Here is a 23,724-nt window from a genome sequence, read left to right as displayed (position 1 = left end):
CTTAAATAATATTGTTTCTTCTTTCAATTAAATCATTTCTTTTTTTAATTTGTTAAGTTTTTCTCTTTCTAATCGTTCATTATAATAACTCACTCTGTCAATTCTAATTGTTCTAATTTAGATGTTCTTTTTCTTTAGAAGTCTTTTTACAGGTGTGTTTGGTGTTAATATCCCAAACAGCACAGTACGTTTTAAGTACGTACAATTTTGGTACTGTACTTACATGATGTAAAATGTACGTTTCAAGTACGTACACTGGGGTACATACCAGTACGTACAGAAGAGTACGTAATATTACGTCTTAAGTATGTACCATGAGAAAGAAGAGCTAGAGCATATTTATTATGTTAGGTTATGTTAACCTAACCTAATTTATTTGGTTAGGAATTTTCCACGTCGAGTACAGTTTTGATGTGATAATTCATTGCAAGACAGTTTCATTTAGATTTTTTTTACTTATTTTTGGTGTTGGTGCTTATAGTGTGGTTTCCTGTTATCTTATTCAGTCGAGTGTTTTTTAACGTATATAGTCATACTGAAAAATGTATTTTGTGAGTGAAGAAGTTAGATAAATAAATTATTAAATAAAAAATAAGTATATTTAAAACAAAACCATTTGGTAAGCTTTAAGATTCATAAGTTTTGCTTGTTTTTTTACTTCAAATATGAATAATAAAGATATATTCACCTATATTTACTTTTATTTACATAAATCATCATAAGTGTGTATAGTATGTACATAATATGTATATATAGTATGTACTAGGTACATAACTTCAATATGTACTGGGTACGTACCTTCAGTACGTACTGTATGTACCATAAATTGAAAAATGTACGTCTTATGTACGTATTAAGTACGTACTTCGTACAGCAAAGTACGTACATTGTACATACTTTATGTCCCATCAGTACGTACTTAGTTTGTCTAATGTACGTACTTGTGCTTACTGGGATAGATTTTTATGTCCAAAAATTTTACCAATTTCCAAGTGGCAAGCAAACAAATAACCAATTGTTTTTCTATATATTTTTTAAACTGTTTTAAACAAATGGGCAGAATTCAAACAAATAACCAGTCATTAGATCAGTTAGATCAGTGTCAAAATCCTTTCCATCACGTCTCCTCTTCGCATCGTAAGCGAACGGTGCAAAACCGTTTAAAACCGTACAAAAGTGGCGTATTGGAACAAACATATTGTGAAAATATTTTCATAAACTCTAATTTGACATAAAAAGCTTTTTCATTTTAACTCCATCTTGAATTTTTTTACGGAGATGCATTATATTGGTTAAACCCTATCACGTGACATGTCGCGCAATCCTGTACGTTAAAGCGTTTAGCACTTGGCGCGTGAAAGAAGAAGAATGGTCGCCATCTTTGTTTTTGATACATCATTGTATTCGCCATCCCCTCCCCTTTTTCAACGAGCTGTCGTACGTAACGATCCAATAAGCCGTTTTACCCTCGCCACAAAACGCTCAAAAAATTACCAGAATGGACCTTAGAATTTCTTATGGAGATTTACATGGGAAAATGACCTGTTTTGCACTCGTAGCCCTGCTGCTCCTTTACTCAATAGGCATTACTACTGGTAATATTACAGGATCCAACTTGTAAATACAATACATTTTGGAGACGGATTTCCGTTCTTCTCCGCCAATCCTCCCGGTCCAAGGCATGCTCCTCCTCCAAACCTCTCGATTCCATCGCTCTTCTAATTCCTTCATTCCATGAGCGTCGAGGTCTACCTCTTTTTCTTCTTTCAGGGGGCTTCCATCTGTGAAGTTTTTGGGGCCAACGTTCGTCAGGCATTCTCAATAGGTGTCCAAACTATTTTAAACCTCTTCTTTCTATTGTATCAATGACCGTTTCTGTAGCATTCATGTTATTTCTTATAGATTTGTTGATTTTACTGTCTAGACTTGATGTTCTAGCACTTCTTCTCAAATAATCCATTTCAACTGCCAATAATCTTCTCTTCAGGTCTGCATTAATTGTCCATACTTTAGAGCCATAACGAAGAACTGATTCAACCATGGTTTGCCCTACTCTTTTTTTGTTCAGGTAAACCAAGCTCTCAAATTATTTAACCAGGAGATGCGTCTTCTTCCGCGACTCCTTCTACCCTGCATTCTTCCTTACATTATTAATTGCAACAAGTTATAACGCTCGCCCCTCATGACATGTCCCAGATATTGCAATTTTCTGACTTTAACTGTATTTAAAACCTCTTTATCTTTTCCCATTCCTCTCAACACCTCGACACTCGTGACTCTATCCACCCAACTTATTCTTAATATCCTTCTGTAGGCCCATAACTCGAAGGCTTCCAATCTGTCCGAAACATCTTTCTTTACCTTTACCTTTCTTTAGTCCAAGCCTCTAACCCATAAAATAATACGGAGAACACGTAGCATCTCAGAAGTCTTATCTTTAAAGAAATTAAAAGTCCCTGTTGCAGAGTACCTACTTTTTTCAGTTTGTTGAAAGAATTTCTTGCCTGTCCTATTCTTGCCTTAATCTCGTCTGTGTACTCATTATTTTCGTTAATTATTGTACTCAGATATTTATATTTTTCAACTTTTTTAATTTGTTCTCCATGTATTGTTATCTATATAGACGCTTTATCATAAATTCTAGATCATAAGAATCTTGAGCTAGGACGACTTGGTCATCCGCAAAGTTCAGGGAGAACAGTGCGTCATTTCCTATGGAGATTCCCATTCCCTGGCAGTGGTTTTTCCAATTTTGAAGGGCTGCCTCAATATATAAATTAAACAGTAAGGGTGACATACTGCATCCTTGTCTTAGTCCTTTAGTTACTTTTATTGGCTCTGATAGTCTATTTCCGATTTTTATGTAAGTAGTGTTATTCCTGTATACTTCTGTGGTTATTCCTAAAAGGTATGGACTAATGCTGAGTTGTTGTAAAGCTTGCCACAATTTAAGTATTGGAACTGTATCATACACCTTTTCTAGGTCGACGAAGGCTAGATGTACTTCGGTACCAACCGCTATTCTTTTTTGTATTAATTGTTGGAGTATAAACAAGTTATCAGTGCAAGATCTACCCGGCGTAAATCCACTTTGGTCTTCGGTAATTAGATGTCCTACATCATCTTGTATTTTTCCATTTATTATCTTTCCAAACAATCTCCCGAAAGTAGGTAGGACACTTAATCCTCTGTAGCAGTTAGGATCTTTTCGATTGCAATTTTTAAAGATCGACACTGGTAATAATAAAACAAATAAAAAATATTTGATTAATAACTTTTATTCTTACAGCAACACCCAATAATAAGCCTACAGCTACACACATATTGACTTATACATGGTACCTTTATATACTCAACTATTATAAATATAAATGCTTATAAACTAATAAATTTTGTCGTACGCCATAACAATCGCTTTGTAATAAAAGTAAAAATCAACATCTATTTGTGCCGACGACACTTACGCGAAACATTTTTTCAAAGTTATAAAAAACACAACAATTTTTATAGTTATCTACTTGAAGATTTGTTATTTCTAGGAGATAACTCAAGTTAACGGATATATTTATATCTCAAAACAACATAGAAATCCTAAACATATCAATTTTATATTCTAATGAACTAACGTCTAATTGTTGTGTATTGTTAAATCATACCATCATTCCGTATTAAATCTACTCGTACTTGTGAAGATGGAAGAACAATAAACAATAGACACATAAGAATAATTGGCCAACGCTTTAGTGGAAGAATCAGCTGCAATGTGTCAAGATTTTAAACAAAACTTGATAATGAGCATGTTTGCTTTATAATGTTAAAGGAGGCCTCCATACATTATTTACTGTTTTTGATACAAATATGTATGTATTTTTAATGATACAGCGATTTTAATTTTAAAATATTGCACAAAATATATAGTGTTTCACTTTAATTGACGCCTTGTGTCTTTGTCTATCAACTGTATATAGTTATAGTTCAAACCAAACCCTTTTTTTCCTCAAAATTTGGCGTCAATAAATGTCAAATCCTCAAATTTTGACGTCATATAGGATTTTAACTTTTCGCGACATTCTTAAAATCCTATATGACGTCAAAATTAATGACGCACTGAAAAAAGGGTTTGAACTATACTTTATATCAATATTTAACACGTAACGACGAGAGCTTACTGTCAGCTTCACGTTTGTCGTTTACTGGTACGCAACGATGATGCGATAAGGATACGTAAAAAGTGAGGACCCGGCTTGAAGTAATAAATAGAGATATGTAAACAGATTAAGTGATAAAATTAATATTGTTCAGATTTATCAAAAACAATAACTTTCTTCGTGTTTTGGAAATTGTTGTTTTGAGATATACCTAATAAACATAACTAACAGATTATAACAATAACTTAATTTTAGTATTTAATACTTTTTAAGATAAACAATGATGAATTAACAGTGAGCAATAGATATTTGACATAAAAAATCTCAAAACGCTAATAAGAAATTTTGAATAAAAGAGAATATATAATTATTGTTTAACATTAAGATTGTAGTGCGTTCTGAGCACAAGATCTTGATATTATGCATTTAGATTTTGTCATCAATAATGCGTTTGGGCATTATTTGTATTTACTACTAAAACAAGTCTTCAATTTTGTCATCATTTGCTTCCTTAATAACATTTTCCCCCTCCTTGGAGAGGAAGTATATTATCATAGATGTCAATGCAATCGGACGTATCTTGGGCAACATTTTATCGGCTAATCCTTTACTTACAAATTCAATAGAACATTTACAAATTGCAGTTAACTTTAACGAAAGTATAACCTGAACATGGCCGCAAATGTCAACCATGGAACAAAATATTTCGTTTTGGCAGCATTGTTATGTTTTTAAAATATATATGTTGTATGCTTTAAATATAAAATGAGAAAGATTTAGAAAAGTACATTTTGATTATATTATGTTATGAATTCTGCAATTTTTAATTTATATAAAATAAAAACGCGTAAATATTTGTTGCTTTGCAGATTAATTGCACTTAATTATTAGAAAATTTTTTGGCAATAAATTGTCCTTTGATAGATTAGCGGATAGATTTGGCAATCTTCAAACCACCAGTTGCCAGATTGCTACAGATATTTGCAATTAATTTCGAAAGAGACAAATATTTATATAAATTAAAGATTGCACAATTCATAAAATAATATACTCAAAATGTACTTTTTAAAAGCTTTCTCACTTCGTATTTGAAGCATACAACATATACATTATAAAACATCCCAACTTCCCAACACTGCCAAACCGAAATATTTTGTTTCATGGTTGACATTTGCGGCTATACAGCTTGTACTCTTGTACTTTCGTTAAAGTTAACCCAAGCGGACACCTGCATTCTTAATTTTCATTATTCCTCTACATCATCACAGTATATTGCTAAAAACTGACAATACCTCTTTAAATGGTTGTAATAAAACAGTTCTCGGACATTTTTTACGTTTGGTCCTGATAAAGATAGCCTCAAATAGCTGTCAATTAAGTTTTTCAAGAACGAAAAAATGTATTCGCAGTGTTGCCATATACTTAGAATTTATATGTTATATGCTTCAAATACAAAGAAAGCTTTTAAAATTTAAAAAGTATATTTTTATTATATTATTTTATGGATTCTGCAATTTTATGATTTATATTAAACACTAATGAATTAATATTTGTTTCTTTTGATATTAATTGCAGTTAATTATTAGAATTTTTTTGGCAATTACCCTTTGATAAGTGCGCGGATAGGTTTGGCAATAAAGTCAGAATACTCGAACCACCAGTTGCCAGATTGCAACAGTTGTCTTTTTAACTTTATTATTTTTACTGACATTTTACATTTCCTTTTAAAAACTGTTTTAAAACTATTTATTTTTTTTTTTTTGGTAATTTTAAACTATTAATTTGTAAATACCTATCTTTAAATATCTGAATTTCAACACTGCCAAACACCAATATTTGGTTCTATCAAACTCTAGGTCTAGATAAATAAAACTGCTTCGCTTGTCAGTTTCAGCTTACAAGCGAAGCAGTAACATCTGCAAAAGATGCCAACTCCTAGTGTTGGCGAAACGTCGAGAAATAATCTCACAAGACAACAGCCTAACAGCCCGAACAAACAGTCTAGGTCTAGAGATAAGAAAGTTTTATTATCTGATTTTTGTGCCAATTATAAATGTGATGGACTCTTACTACAGGGAAGTCACAGAGGGACAGAGTGCTGACTGCTCCCAAATCTAGTACATCTGGTAGAGTTGATTATTTCAAGACCACATGAAAAATATTACAAAATTTTATACGGGTACATATAGCAGGATTGTGGGATAAGAGATGGACAGGGACGATTCGGGAATAGAGTGTTAAATCGAGCAATAACAGACCTCCCACCCGCTGGTCAAATGACATCAAGAGAATCTCGTATTCATTCTCTAATATCTACTGTATTTCTAAAAAGAAATGACTTCTAAGTAGCATTTTGAAACATTCTATCATCACAAAGATATAGGGACCTATATACTATGCATTTGTCTAACTAATAGGCCTCTTACATAGAAAGCAATTTTAATAGATATATTAAATATATAAGTAATAAAAAGACGATAGTTTTAAAGTTATTTTTAGAAATTACTGCCCAATGCAGTATAAAAATGTATAAAACAACAGATATGTATATATGTAAAGCTGGGTATTCACTTGCAAAAATATATCTTACAATGAAATTCAATACTTGTTTCACATTTTTCAGTATTTTGTCCAAGGTGTCAGCTTATTTATTGAACATTTATTCTGATTTCTCTTATAATGAGCCCACCACCTAAAAGTGAGTCCATGAGCGGATTTAGCTATCGAGCCGATTCCTATAGTGCTCTTTTTTTAGTTCAAATTGCTTGAGCAAGGCAGTTTTCAAATTACTGAGTTTTCCACAAATTTGAATGTTTTTAACTAGTTTTAAAGATACTGACATACATTTTGTGAATATCTGAGTGGTTGAGAAAACAAAGTAGACTTTTGCTCCAGATTTGTGTTTGAGAACAAGTTTGTCTTTATTGAAATATAGTTAATTTTAGTAAAGTATATGTATTGTGAATTTAAATGATTGTGCTAATTTCGGTACAATGTACCTCGTTCTAACCTGTACTTATACATTTCTACTGCGCCATCCTTCCGGTCTCCTCCTTGTCCGTCTGAGTCTTAACTTTTTGCCGTACCGATCGTGTTTACGATATTTTATTGCAAGTGAATACGCAGATTAAGAAACATGTTAAGGTATTTGTAATACTATGATAAATACATTAAGATCTTTTTTATATTTTAAATATACTTAATAATCAAAGTTTTCATATACTTACAAGATGGTCAATACTATATAATAAGAATATTGTTTCTTTATTCATACATGAAGTAATAAAAAAGAGTATTGGACAAAAATATGTAATATATTAAGCAATAATCAATTATTTAATATACAACAATGGTATTGATTATAGATATAAAGGAAATAATATACAAGTATTTTTTCTGTCACAATTAGCTTTTACATAGTAGTGTTACGATAGTTGCCTGTTCAAGTACCCCTTACCTTCTCAAAGATATAAAGTGAAGGCAGGTCTTACCGATGTTCCAGAATACGCAGGTGCTTACCGAGTTCGCCAGGCCGAAGATTCTAGCGGTAAGGATTGTACGATGCCTGACATCACGAAGGTTCTCCGGCAAGATTTCTAAAACAAGCCAGTAGATGACCGCTTCTAGTATGTACATTCAAGGAAACTTCAGATAAGGGTTAACTAAATATATATATATATATATATATATATATATATATATATATATATATATATATATATATATATATATATATATATATATATATATAGAGAGAGAGAGAGAGAGAGAGAGAGAGAGAGAGAAAAATTTTGATGTTTTTTAGTAGTTTTTAGTGATAAATAAGTTGGAATAACCGTATACAAATTAAATAATAAGGACTAAATACAATTAGAAATAAAACCACGTTACAGTAGTGAAACATCATTTTTCATAATTCTAATACACTTAAATAGTGAGTGTGCATCTTGTGCCTATATTTTGATAGTACTCCAGTTGTTGAGTCCTTAATGAACTTGACTGGTGACGTTTAAGAGGACAAGTAATAGCACAGGACATTTCAAATCCAGTAGCGAGCACTTACACGAAATAATTTATCACGCAGACATTAACAGAAATAATCGATTGCTTCTTTATTTCATTAATTACCTTTTATTTCATTCAACTTATATTTTATATATAGCTAGGTACTCTTTTGGGCGTTAACAGTCAGCTCGTTACGACGTTTAGAGATGTGGGTATTTCGTCGTATGCTGAAAATTCCATGGATCGACCGTGTTAGAAATGAAGAAGTTTTAAGGCGTATGAATAGACAACGTGAACTCACAGAAATTACCAAGAAGCGTAAAACGTCTTATCTTGGACACATATTTAGACACGATAGGTATAACTTCCTTCAGCTTATTATAGAAGGGAAAATAGAAGGCAGACGCGGCCCGGGTAGACGACAAATGACCTGGCTGCGCAATATCAAAGATTGGACAGGATTAGACTTTCAAAGTTTAATAAGGAAAGACCAAAATAGGGAAGACTTTGCAGAGGCCATCACCAACCTTTGCTAAGAGGACGGCACCTAAAGAAGAAGGAGGTACTCTTTTTGACTCATTGTAAGCCAGGGTTGTAAAGCCAGAATGATGATGATGAGGTACTCTTTTTATTACTTTTTTAAATTACTGTTTATTAAAGAGTAATGACCAACTGCACAGAACCACTTTTTAAGCAATTGTATATAAGTGTATAAGAGTATTTAGTTATTATTTTTGGAATTGATTAAAACAGCGGTTCTCAAACAAAAAAAAACAGACAAACTACATTTTATAAAATATCAAACCTAAGTATATACGATAGTAACAGTTGTAGTCTCCTTATTTTCGCTCTTAATAGATTGATAGGCATTTTTCATCACAAAACTACGTCTCGTTGTCTACCAATCACTTTTTAACATATTCTTCACGTTTTATTCGTATTGTCATTGAACTGTAACAACAAATTTACGACATCGACTAGCGCGTAACATACAATTTTCGCAATATAACATTAACATTTTTGGGTTTTTAGTTTGATTTATTAGTAGTTAAAATATTACAGCTGCAATGTAAATATTTGTCAATGGCTATGCTTAGGAAAGTCCATATTTTAAGTGTTGAAGAAAGAAAATCTTTCATAGGTCATCAGATCAAAAATATAAAAACAGTTGAAAGATAAACATGCGCAACAGTTGCTTTACTAAAGTATTGTGTTACATTTAAATCCGCTTAAATTGCTCAATATAGGCTGTTGAGCCCACGGGAAATAAATTCAAAACTCTAACAGGAAAGAGTAACGATATATGTAGATATGAAGCAGTTCAGCAGCAAGAGGTGAACAACGAAGTGAACATCAAATAGCTCAGATTCAAGCAGATAGGCTAAGATGTTCTGCGGCGCCATGGGGTAAATAAGTGAGACCGTTGAAGCTTCTCGAAGAAACAAAAGACATTTTTAAGCTCCTTTATCAAAATGCGCTGTAAATTCCTCTTATTACTATTTAGATTGTTAAAACTTTTTAAGACTGAAACAGCGGAGTATGATAAGTACTTTATTGAGTTAATGATGGAGTTTAACAGCCAATTGTTTTAATAATTAAGGCTTTGCAATGGTCAAGCTTTTAAATACCTACGCGGAGGAAAAAAAACCAGTGGTGCTTAATATTCCAATAGAAAATTTTTAATTGGCAAGAACAATTTGTCATCCGCATTTACCCTTAATCCTGGCTAGTATAAAATTGTTTTTCATTATTTTTTTATGAATACTATCCCATATTCTTCCATTTACCTATACTAGGTGCAGTTTTCTTCGCTCGGTAACACTAAAATACAATCGGTGATCTCTATAAAAACAAATAAAGAAAGTAGTATATTTTTCAGTAAAGTTATATATTATCCTTAAGTCTCTATAATTAAGTATTTCGCAGTATACTTACAGGAAGATTGCATTATGTTTCTTTACTATATCCTAATTAAACTCTTTTTTATTTTCTGTGGTACTGCCACCATTACTTACCAGCTTATTTTGGTCATATCTTTAGAAACGATAAGCATGATTTATATAGTTGATCTTTGGAGGAAAGATCGAAGGAAGATGAAGCATTGGACGAAAGGAGTTTTATTGGCTGCGAAACTTACACCAACTAGCTAGACTTTGCTATGCTTTGTGCCCTCCAATTTTAAAAACTGACAGGACCCTGGTCTTCCTGGCCTTTCGGCTATACGACCGTTAGCGCCTCCACTGCCCCTACGAGTCCGACACCAAAATGAAGGTGCCACGCCACGTACGCTAGGCACGTTTCGTGGGGCTTCACCTTCCCCGTAGTACCTGTGTTGCGATTACCTCACATACCCGTTATCCCCTTCCACGGGCGGAAGGTGGAAGAATTTCCACCTCGCACGTAGACAGGTCGCCGTCGAGGATCTCTCCTCTACCACTCTTAAATCTCCTGGCGGGTACGTGCCGGGACACCAACACCACGCTTGACGCAAGGCCAAGAGAGTTTTCGCCTGGTTCTCTTGGAATGAGAGTAGAGTGGTCCCACGAGAGTCTCGTCTCGGATACTAGGAGTGTAGACCGGTGACCGTGACGCCTAAGCGTTCGTGTGCGTTTCTACAAACCCGACACCTCAAGCGACGGCTCTCCACCTCTCAATTCCTACCCATTAGTCGCCTATTACGAGAGGGCAGGGCCTTCTGACCTTGGCCGTATTCTTATCTCCGCAAGCCGAACGGAGAACTAGCTAGACTGTCAATAACCCATGGAAATACATACAATGTTTCAAGCGGAACTGTTAGCAGCGATTTTTTCGCTCAATAGTGCCTGGCAAACGCCGCAATTCAGTATTTCCTGCTGCAGACTATAAAGCTTCACAGTAATCCTTAAAGTCTACAACTTATGAGTCGGTAACAGTTTGGAAATGCAAACGGGCCATTAAGCAACATCCAAAGCACAACGATATAACGTTGATGTGGGTGTCACAGTATAATATTGCTGATATTGCTGTTAAATAATCCTATACTACTTCTATCGTACCAGAGTCATTCAGCTTTGTACCTTTACAATAAGAAAAGGAACTTAGTGTATCATACTGGTAAAACATTATTTCAGATCAAATGCAAGCAAGAAGATTATTATAACCTTCAGCTTTCTACGCAAAAATAACACCAAAGCATCCGACTCCGACGACTGAACTCAGTTGTTCTCAATGGATGCTGCGCACTTTATCAAGGACCATTCTCTAAGTAGGTACAAAGTTTTTACAGAGAATTTATCACCCTACGCTGCTGTTTTTCCCTATTAAGTATTTCCTACTTTTATTATATAGTAACTTGACTGAATATAGCTTTTTTTACTTAATATTAAGTAATTTATAAATGGTTACGCCTATTGATGTTTCAAAAACCCCAAATAAAACATTTTAAATCATTCCTGGTTTCATATTTGGTGCATTTGCATACACCTCTTATTGATGTCTAATTTATCCTTCTTTGAAATAGACTTCCACTCATCTTCTCCACTGGTCTTTACTCATTTTTAGTATTACCTATCTAGCTCTAGTACTTTTAATAACATCGTAACTCCTTATCAACTGAGCTGTTCGTCTCTTGTATTCGTATGGTCACTAATTGATTATTTATTTATTTCTCATCCACCGATCTCTTCGTCAAATGTCATCTTTCTTCCTCAACAACATAAATTTCCATTTAAATTTTATCATTTACTTTCTTTATATCTCAGGGTGTCTCACTTTCGATATTTCTTTTCATTTCAGTTTCGTTTCACTTATTATATACATATACCAGTTTAGTTGCCATATGGTTTTATATATGTAAATAAAAATGTATAGACTAGGACTATTAAAACATAGTAAAAGTAGAAAAAAAAAAAATAATTTGAATAGAAATATTTTGTTAACGTAGCACTAGTCTGTATGACAACTAGTCTTCTAGTAGGACTTATTACTAAGAATACCCATTGACAGCAACTATACACATACGAAACATTCTAAATCTTATGGAAGATACCAGTGAGACTCTAATTTTTTCTAAAGTATTTTCGCATTTAAATTACTACGATGCATTAACAAAAATATTTTTCCAAATAGATTTTTATATCACCAATATAAACGATAGGCCCAATAACCTCACCCTTTTACATTTAGTTACGGGAGAAAAAAAGGAATCTTATAGCTCTACAATATGTTTTATATAATAGTATTTTATATTACATTTAATAAATTTTAATTTCTGTCTGTTAATAAGATGTTATATTTTGTGTGTCACTTTTAAAAAACAATGTGTTTTCCTAAAGATGTGTTTTCAATTCAGTAGTTTTCAGAACTTCAATAGTTCTCGTTGCTCTTGAAGTTGATTGTAAGATTAACCCATAAGTACGCAAACTGTTACACCTTCTTGAAACAACTTTACCTTCTGTCATTTTTGTGGTAGTCTCCACAGTCTCATCGAGCGCATTCTGACCTGAAAATTTTCTGGTATTCCACTCTGAAATTTCGCCATTACATAGATTACCTTAAAGACTCCAAATATATCAGAGGAGTTTTCTGTCTATCTATAAGATTAAATAAGACTTCACTTGTAAGAACATTAATATCTAATCAAGCAAAAAGCTTATATATTCAAAGCTTGAAATATTCAAATATCTTGTCGAATAGCGATCAAAAGTCTGTGTAGCTCTCCTTACTACTACCTATCCATTATATAATATAGCGCAAATTGTATTACTTATATTTCAAAATAAGTAATTCAATCGCGAACATTCTCTTGAGATTAATGATTTCTGACATGGATTAATTTAACAGTTTTCCTGATCAATGCCATTCGACTACGAATTTCGTAAATGTTGTTTAAATTCAACTGTTGTATCATACAACAATGATGCTGTGAGTGAATTAATACTGAAAGACCGTCGTGTGGCGGCAATGTTGCATGGACATTAGACAGTGTTTGTAATTCTCATTAAAAATGGCACACAAAATACGATATGTGTATCTTAATAATATGTATATTCAATTTAAACACTGTTGGTATGTTATGGATCATTCCAAACAGGATCTAAGTTATTTATAATTACAAATAGGAGCAATGTTGTAAAAAACAACAATATTATTACTTATATCAACAGTTAAAAAAAAAGAGTAATCATTTTATATTGTGTAAACAAGAACAAATTGAAACAAATATTTTACCATATTACTCTAACCACTTTCGCTTAAAGTTCCAAAATTATGCTCAGCAACCATAATGCTGTCATCTGTCTAGCATGTCGGTTGTCTTTCTTTATTTTCTTTTGTCATTTCTCGATTATCATTTGAATATTATCCCCCCCAGACTCCAGACAATTCGTTAGTTTGGCAGTTCGTTCGATGATGTCGCGTATTTGGGTTCTACTGATCATTGATTTTTCCACTTTTTCTGAGCCACTCTCAATTTTCTTTCTGATGTTATAGTGAGAATAAGAGTTTCTGCTGCGTATGTCATTACTGGCAACACAATCTTAGTCTTTAGTGAACTTATATTCCTAAGGATGTATTCTATTTTCTATAAGCTGCTCCCTAACAAGACGATACAAAGTAATGATTCCAGTATTATCACGTTTATATCTTAAATTTCTTATCTTCATCCTGTCGCAAATACGCTTAATAAGTGTGGTGTTTTAAATATTTATTATTCATGAAAAAGTAAAAGGAGAGCTCTGAGATCTGTCAATCCTCAACCATGACAGCTAGAGAATCAGGTGGTAGGAATAATGCGGGTCGAGTTCATTGACAAATTATTACAACAAATTATTCAGGTTGTAGGATGCATGTTTCATTTGAAATTGACAGTGAAAAACTCTCTTATGGTACGGCTAATTTGTCATAAACGACGACATAAAATAGAATTCTAATAGACTAAAAATGTGTTTCATAGATTCCTTGCTCGTATAAACATCAGTACCTAATAGATTATTGCAGTATAAAAATTATATGCATCATCATTGCAAGAAAGAACTGTACGTTGCCTACATTTGGCGCAACTCACCAAAGATTATAATGAACTTAAGTATACTTAATTTTTTTTCAACTAACAGCTTTCATATAAAAATCGGCTTTAATCCAAATTCAAAAGCAAATATTGCAGTATTTTTTAATAATATCGAGTTTTTGACATAATGGATAGAAGGTATCATCATCATCACGTAGCGCTACAACCCTGGGTGGGTCTTGGCTGACTGTATAACGTTTTTCCAATTTGTTCGGTCTTCCATCAACCTAGGGTCAAATGGAATGTTCATTTTCCGGAGATCTGCTTGGATGTTATCTCTCCATCGCATTCTGGGACGTCCGAGTGATCTTTTGCCTGTGGGAATTGCTTCCCATACCAGTTTTACAAGTCTATCGTTATGTAGTCTGTGCACGTGGCCTGCCTATCTTAGTCGCTGTGATTTAATTTCTTGGACAATATCGGCGTCATTGTAGAATGTTTTTAATTCGATATTGGTTCTGATCTTATACTGGTTTGTGGTGATGTCATGGCGAGGTCCGAAAATTTTTCTAAGTATTTCTCGTTCAAAGCGTCTGAGCTTTTCTTCGTTTGCTTTGGTCATGGTCTACGTTTCGCATCCGTATGTTATTACAGCTCTGACGATGGATTTATAGATTTTGATGTTTGAACTTCTTGAAAGATTTTTTGATTTTATGAGCTTATCCAGTGCGAATAGACAGCGGTTTGCAGATTGGATTCTGTCTTTTATTTCTTCAGTAACATCGTTGTCAGCTGTGATTACGGCCCCCAGATACTTAAATCGTTGTACTCTTTCAAAATTGAAGATGTTGATCGTCACATTTTGTCCTATTCTGTCTCTTCGTGTCGTTCTATTTATATACATATATTTCGTCTTCTCTTCATTAATCTTCAGCCCTACTTCACTTGTTGCTCCTTCCACCTTATTGAAGATGTCTTTCGTGGATAGGATGGAGTAATAGCTTGGAACCTTGAACCGATAGCAATTCTGTTTTTATTTCGGCCGACCTCATGGCTTTCTCTAATACAAGGTTAGAAAGTAGTGGAGATAACGCATCACCCTGTTTGAGTCCACTGTTGATTTCAAAGCTGCCAGACAGTTTATTATTTACACGTACTTTAGATATTCCACCCTCCATACAGACTTTGGTCATCCGAATGAGTTTCTTTTTTATTGAGAGCTCCACCATGGCATTCCATACTTGGCTTCTTTCTACGCTGGATAGAAGGTATAGTTAATGCTAAAAGTGATCAGTTAAACATTGTTTGTCTACCATAGATCGGGTCTTTAAAATTTACAGCGAATACGAAGACAAAAGAAGTTAAATATCATTCGACGGCGCATTATTATGTCATTGTTACTATTTTTTTTTGTGATGAAACTGTTTCTCAGCGTAAAAACGACTTAGTGACTACCTCGTTATGCCGATTTGGTGCCAAATGATTTTTTTTTCGTTGGAATAGGTCGAGGATAAAATTTGTAGTCATCTTAATGACTCCAGTAATGTTGACACACGAGATGTCTGTGTATGATCCTTTAGGGATTTATGAGATTAAAATATGTGGGGGTTTTAACTTACTTTTAATGCAGGTCATTGAAAAACCACCTACTTAATATTTTTTGTGTATTTCTTATTCGAATAACTGTTTTACCTCTTCTTTGTAGCCAAAAAGGTAAAATAGAAATATATATTTGACAAATTAAGGCGATGCAATATTTTATGTTATTTTAGCATGTATAATACCCGAAAGATATCTTACTACAGCAATTAACTTTTTAATTCTCTAATATTTATATTATCGCAGCTTTGTTGAGACTATAAGTAGTATTAAGTTGCTATATAACCTGTTTTATATTCCTGTCTTGGAATTTCTTGTATAAATTTTCATATAGAAAAATCCGTAGGGTTGTTGATTAGCCATTTCCTGGTTTTTGTGACAGTTAAGAGATTTTGTTTTGATTTGACATCTTGACATAAAATAGTAGATATTCTTTCAATAATTCGTAATAAGAAAGTTAATTATTGTTAAAAATAACTTAAAATAATAAAAAAATATTGTGTAAGTTTTAATATTACATAAAATAATTTATTAATAAAAATTCTCAGTTATTCTAACCTAAACCCTGTTTGAAGTGTAGTAACAAGACGTCGAAAAAATCGTAATTGGAGTATGTTGAGGAATTTACATTTAAATGATGCTTGACAAACCACAAATTCATTTTAATTTCACAGATTTTACTAATTAGGATTTTTTCGATGGTCCTCTAAAAAAAGGTGTAATGAAAAAGCATCTAAGATATTTCTGCTCTTCTGGGCTCTGTTTACGCTCACTTAAGTAATAACAGCAACTACTTTTATATAATATGAGTTTACATAAGTGGTCTCGACTGACTTTTGTGAACAACGTAGTCTCAGTATGATATGTTTGGATAATAAATATTTAGCTTTTAACAACAGAGTTAAATTCTTAAAAAACAGGACGATCCAGAGATGAAGAATTAGTACACGGTAAGAACACTTCGTCTAAGGTATCATCAAAAGCCCTAGAACAGTTGATACATACAACGGGAGTTGATTATGTATTTACAATTTTACTATGAATAAAAACAACTAAAATATATAAATAAATATTTCTTATTGAGGAATGTTTGAAGTATTAGCTAGAAAAATTGACTTAAATCAATTAGTATTTACTTATAAAAAATAGCAAAATTGTTAAAAATTTAAATATGTAAAATGTAACAAAAAGTAAACTAGATAATCAAAATTTGAAATATTATAAACAATGGAGATACTGCTAATGGTGATTTGACAGATATATTTGATAGCAAACATGGCATTTGCAGAGCCTGCCCACATCCACAAGTTTGTCCAACTGCACGTTGCTTTCGTCTATCTCTCCATTCAGTTAACTCCCATACTTTTCTCCCTAAGCACTATTCTGCTTTGCATATCTTTCATATTTTCTCCTTATATTGTTTTCATCACACTTCTTGTTTTAAAGTTCCTATACTAAAGTAGCGTGAGTTACAGCAAAACTTTAAAACTCCACAATTACTGTAAATTAACCAAAATCAAGATAGAGTTGTGGCTCGTTGTATTCCCATGCTCCACTGTGAAGATTTCATATTCTTAAAACGCAAAAAACGTAACATTGTTTACGTATGTCAAATAATAGCTCTTTTTATATAGACACGAAGCAAAAGAAGTAGTAAAAGTTAGACGAGATTTTAAAATTTACAACTGGCCGATTATGACGTCAAATTGCACGTTCACTTGGCACATACGATTTCTTCCACGCATTTCAATAGTTAAGCTATGGCGTTTGGTGTATCTTTGGTTGCCTATAGTTGTCATTTCAGCGTTTAAAGTTTTGGAAGAACAATTTGTGTAAAAGTGTTTAGAAAATCTTTAACAGTATCTCCTCGTTTTCCATTAATATTAGTACAAATCCTGAATGACTAAAAATCTTAGAATACGATTTCCATAACTCAACAAGAAAAAAATAACATACCGGACGTCCCATATTCAATGACTTTTAAAATATAATAACTACATTTCTGCAAGCACAATGTACGCATGATAATAAATATTAAGATTATCACCTTTACTTAAGACTTTTTATAAAAGTCACTATTATATTCTATATGGTATGGGACGTCCCGTATTAGCATTTTATGCCCACAAACATCTAAATGCAAATAAATATAGTTTATTCAAACGTTTGTGATTCTTGTTGTACAAGTTTGAAACGTCTTGGACTCTTCACAGCCATAGATCCGTGTCCGTCGAATGATATTCGTCCTTTGGTTTGCAAATACCTCTTGATGTACCGGGCTACTAGTATTTGAGGTCTGAGTTGCCATTCGGTAAGTACCTCCTTTGGAGTTGCCACCTGGAAAGTGATGAACATTAGGTAGAATTCAAAAAGTGTCATTTTTGATGTATTTATTTATATATTTTTATTTTGGCGGCAGTATTTCAAATCTTAAGATAAATCAATGCAGTAGTGGTACTGTGTGCGTCATTCATCTTTGAGGTCATCATTGCTTTGATAGTAAAAGGGAAGCTAAAAGCTTGGATACCGCTAAACCAAACAATTATTTCACTAGAAATACAAAAGTATAAATAAAAGAGCATACCTGATCTCCTTTTAATCTATCCAGGAGGGTGACACAAACAATTGCCGCGCTGATTCCAGCCTGGTGAGTAAGAGCAGCAAATACAGTAGCTTCCATTTCAATGTTTTTGATTCCGTTGCTTACTAACCGTTCCAAGTATTCCATTTTTTCAGCTTCGGTATAGTCACAGAATGCCCCGTCTAATCTTCCTTGGCCTAAAAATTATTATACCAATTAACGAATTATTTAATACAGTGGCAACTAACTTCTTTGTTTCTAAAATTTATAGAAAACTATTTCATATATATATATATATATATATATATATATATATATATATATATATATATATATATATATATATATAATACTCAGATGCAAAACAAAACGCAACGGAGAAAATTTTGGTCAAATTCAAAGTATTTCAGTTTTTATTTTTTTTTATTTTTAGCCCTATTTTGATGATTTTTTAACACACTGTGTAAAAATTTATAAATTCTAATTTAGTATAGTTAGTTTTTTTATTAAAATTTTGTATTTGACTTATTATACGGGGTAATCGAAAGGTAGTTTTTTATCCTAACTTTGAAACATCCTGTGGAATAATTGCGTTAGCGGATTTTCGTAAAACCGGTTTTACGAAAGTTTTTCGGTTGCAAGCATGTCTTCTAAGTATTATATTTTTTGTTTCATGTGAAAATATAGATTGGTTAATTTTTAGGAGCGAAATGACTTTGCCACCCACAATTTACGACTTTTCCTATTATTACACTGGGGAAATGTGACGAAAATCATAAAGGAATAAAACCATACTGGTGGGATGAAGAAATAGAGAAGGAAATTAAAGATAAACGTCGGAAATACCAAACATTCTTAACAACAAAAACAGAAAACGATAAAACAATTTACAAAGAAGCACAAGCCAAAGTAAGAAAAAAGATCACTCAAAAAAAGAACGAATCATGGGAACAGAACTGCCAAAAGATCAACACCTACATAGGAGGTAGAAGAAGCACAGAGAGTTGGAGATTGATTAAAAGTATGAGAAATAATAAGAAAAAAGACGTTATATCACCAATAACAACAGAAAAATGGAAAGAATATTTCAAAAAATTACTAACAGAACAAAGACCAGAATTTGCTAACATGGAAGACAACACGATAGGTATACGTATAAATTCATCACCATTACAAATAAGTAAATCAGAGATGGAAGAAATAACCAAATCCCTGAAAAATGGAAAATCCCCTGGTCCTGGTGACATCCCTGCAGAATTAGTGAAAGCCGGTACAGACAAACTCCAGGAACAGTTAAGAAAACTCTTTCAAGACTGCTTGAATGAAGCCGAATTACCAAAAGAGTGGAAATTATCTATCATGTCAACTATCCACAAAAAGGGCAGCAAGGATCAGTGTGAAAATTACAGAGGAATTGCGGTAAACAGCACAATAAGTAGGATGTATGGGAAACTTATTAAGAACAAAATAGAAAATGACTATAGAGATTACGAAGCAGAGGAACAAGCTGGTTTTAGAGCTGGGCGATCCACAGTAGACCACCTGTACTCTATTACGCAAGTTATTTAAAAAAAACAGCCGTCAATAAAGCAGTTCACCTGATGTACGTAGACTTACAAAAAGCATATGACAGTGTACCCCTAAGTAAACTATGGTCAACCCTACAGCAAACCAACATTAAGCATGGTCTTATCAAAGCAGTCCAAAGTCTGTATAATGGAACGACTGCAAAAATTAAAACTGGATCAAGGATATCTGAAGGATTTAAGGTCACGAAAGGACTAAAGCAGGGTTGCTGTATTTCGCCTACCCTTTTCAAAATTTATCTGGAACAAGCACTCAAGCTGTGGAAAAGAAAATGTAATGGCATGGGAATTCCTCTCAATGACAAGACTACACTGTATACCTTATGTTTCGCTGATGACCAAATACTGATTGCTCAGGATCATGACGACTTGAGTTACATGACTCGGAAGCCAATAGAAGAATATAACAAATGGGGTCTCGAAGTCAACATTAAGAAAACTGAAGCCATGTGTATTGGAGGGACAAAACAGTCCATTATATTAGACGATGGGGTAGAAATTAGAAACTGTGATGAATACAAGTACCTGGGTATGAAGATAACTCAAGATGGAACACTCGATGCTGCTATAAAAGACAGAAACATACAGGGTAGAAAAGCCATATCCATGATGAACGGAATTCTGTGGGACCAAACAATATCTAAAGCGAACAAACAACTCATATACAACACCATACTTAAAAGTGTAATTACATATGGCAGCGAAGTTTGGCAAATGAAACAAAGAACAGAGAAACTGTTACTAGCAACAGAAATGGACTTCTGGAGAAGAGCAGCAGGAAAATCAAGAAGAGATCGGATACCAAATGAGAGAATACGTGAAATGATGGGAGTCAAGCATACAATAGTTGATGACATAAAAACAAAACAGTTAATATGGTACGGCCATGTACAGAGAATGCCAGATGACAGGATTCCAAAACAGATTTTGACGTGGACACCACAAGGGAGAAGGAAAAGAGGAAGGCCGAGAAAAAGCTGGAGAGAGGGAATTGAAAAAGAACTAGAGGAAAGAGAAATCCCTCCAGGCCTATGGCTGAATAGAGAAGAATGGCGGTTAGGAGTCGGAAGGCGTCGGAGAACGCTGTAAACCGATAGTAGTAGTAGTATCTTTTGTATTAATTTGTAATACGACGATGGAGGCTTTGGTGACTGATATCGAAGGAATGTCATATCGACATCCCAGAAGCACTGTATTTAAATAATGTATTTGTATATGTATTGTATTTTCTCCCCTAGAATCTATAACTGCCTATACACATCGGCTCATGCTGTTTATGAGGTTGCGAATATCATCTAGCTGGATGTTTTGCTGTATGATAAACAAGAGAAAACTTGAATATCTGGGGCATATAATGAGAGTAAGTAGATACAGGATAATGCAATTGATACTCAACGGAAAGATCGACGGAAAAAGGGGAATTGGTAAGAAGAAATACTAATGGCTCCGAAACCTTCGTCAATGGACTGGCTTATCAGCATATGAATTATTACATGCCGCGCAAGATCGAGAACGATATTGGCAAATCGTCATGGAAGCTACCCACACCTAAAACTTAGTGTGAGGGCTCGGAAGACTGTGACCTCGAAAGCCCTGAAGAAGACATCAAAGAGGATGTCGAAAGCTCGGCGCAGTGAGTGCCTTTAGCTTTCACGTTCTATACCTTCTTTTTCATTCTTATTGCAAGAGACACGACCTATGGGATCATTATTTATTTTAGTATATTTATTTTTGTCGTGTTAACTTACCTTCATAGAAATCATCAGCACACATAGTGGTACCCGTCACGGTGTCATAAGGATCTTCAGGATTTGATAAGGCTTTGAGTTCCCGAACTAGTTTTTTGTCCAATTTTGCAGGTTTTTTAACAATTTTTCCAAGAATTGGCTGAAAATAATTCAATCAAATAAAAATATTAATACGGGATATGAATCTACCTCAATATGAGTGAATATCACAGAATTAAAGAAAGTTTTTTTTATGTATATATAACTTACCACTTGATAATATTTGTTCATCATACCATCAGCTGCATCGTCAGAAATCACTACGGTACCTCCTTCTAGACCAATGCCTCCACACGTTCCAATCCTAAAGAAAATTGGATCCCTACACTTTGCGTGGTACATTAGTTTTATCACTTCATGAAGAAGGATACCGATTGATGGGGCACCCATGCCGTGCTATAACATTGAAATATTTATAAGCAAACAAAAAATAATAATATGAAGAAATGATTAAAATTAGGTCAGTTTGATAAACAGGTTGGTAATTTAAGATCTTGTTTTGTCATTTTGACGTCAACTCTTAAGCGAATAAAAGCCTAATTCCGCAAAAAGGTATTTTACTACACCCATTTAGACCAACAGTTCCAAATATGTGTATCATGAAGATCCAATCTTCGGAATTAAGTGGAAAAATAATAAAGCTAAGGTACTTACACTAATAGACAATACAGGCCCCACTTTGTACATACTGTAGCGATAAGAATACTGACTTATATCCATTAACTGAGTTCCTGTTGGTAATTTATGGCCGATCTCTTTCATGATATATTCGGCAAAATTTTCCATTCTCTTTGGTGTTCCTCCCATACACACGAACTAAAAATATTCAATTTATTATAGGTATATAAGGTAGCAATTTATATAGGTAATTTATTTTATTTAATAGGTTTATATGTTACAATATTTCATTCTGTATAATACAAACACTTTACGCAGTTGTATTATCTGTTTGTAAAATCTTCCGCTGCTGTAAGATTCAGTAGCAAATAAATACAAATTAAAACAAAAAAAAACATAAATTCGGGGGAAAAATTGCGTCTAAACTACTTATTTTTGTTATATAGGCCAGTTATATAGTAAGTTTGTTTAAAGTTTAAAAAACACACGTGGGATGTATGGGATAGTAATGCACAACGTATAGCCTCTCCGATCCAAATGTCAACCTCACCTGCCCGTGTAATGGTCTTGATCCTGACTATTCAGCGCATCCTGCCAGATAACAAACGAGGCTCTGATGTCCGAGAGATTGCCGGTATAAGCAATCCCCCATTTACTGACCAACGGCTTCGGGCGGATGAGCTGGTGAGTGGTAAGGCATTCTTCTGTCCTGGGGTTGAGAAATCGGCTCCGAAGACGGATGAATCACAAATAATGGTCAACGGCATAAGAATGCAGAAGGCAAAGGGAAACCACTGGATTAACGGCTCATAGAGCACCCCCAGGAAAATCACCATAGAATTGACACTACAATTGCAAACCCTTACTAATCATGGAAAGCGGAGGCCAAGATTCGGCAGGCGAGGAGAAACATATTTAAAAATATCGGAATAGATGACAAGGATATTCGTGTCATTAAAAATTTGTACTGGAATCAAACTGCTATAGTTAAAAATTGGAGATAACTACACCGATGAAATCTCCATACAACGAGGAGTCAGACAAGGTTGCATTTTATCGACAACATTGTTCAATGTTTACTCAAACCAGTTATTTAAAAAGGCACTTGAGAGACAGCCATATGGAATAAAAATCAACGGGGAACTACTTAATGTGATTAGATATGCAGACGATAAAGTAATTCTGTCAGATAATATTGAAGGTATCCAAATTCTGCTTGATCGTATTCACGAGGTAGGAGAGGAAATGGGCATAAAAATAAATTCAAACAAAACCAAATTTTGTTTAGTCGTGACCCACATCCCGATGCAAAGCTTCAATTATACGGAGTCCAAGTTGAGAAAGTTCATAAAATGACATATTTGGGAACTGCGATAAAGGACCCCTGAAAAATTAAACTCCTTTGAGATGTGGT

General features: G+C 33.7%; 1 protein-coding gene across 4 annotated transcripts in view; it reads right to left on the bottom strand.

Moving 5' to 3' along the window:
* Positions 1-16,233: 16,233 nt before the first annotated feature.
* Positions 16,234-23,724, bottom strand: part of LOC140439106 (uridine phosphorylase 1) — a 91,478-nt gene continuing 83,987 nt past the window's right edge. For all 4 annotated transcript variants that reach the window (XM_072528798.1, XM_072528795.1, XM_072528796.1 and 1 more), the window contains 5 exons: positions 22,347-22,508; positions 21,903-22,088; positions 21,654-21,792; positions 18,323-18,516; positions 16,234-18,075 (listed from right to left, as the gene is read on the bottom strand). In XM_072528798.1, the coding sequence (XP_072384899.1) occupies positions 17,893-18,075; positions 18,323-18,516; positions 21,654-21,792; positions 21,903-22,088; positions 22,347-22,508 (864 nt within the window). In that variant the 3' untranslated portion in view covers positions 16,234-17,892. The remainder of the gene's footprint in view (positions 18,076-18,322; positions 18,517-21,653; positions 21,793-21,902; positions 22,089-22,346; positions 22,509-23,724) is intronic.

Source organism: Diabrotica undecimpunctata, chromosome 4 (genome assembly GCF_040954645.1).
Source record: "Diabrotica undecimpunctata isolate CICGRU chromosome 4, icDiaUnde3, whole genome shotgun sequence".
Lineage (NCBI taxonomy): Eukaryota > Metazoa > Arthropoda > Insecta > Coleoptera > Chrysomelidae > Diabrotica > Diabrotica undecimpunctata.
The sequence above is the reverse complement of the archived record's forward strand: the minus strand, read 5'-3'. Positions and strand labels throughout refer to the sequence as shown.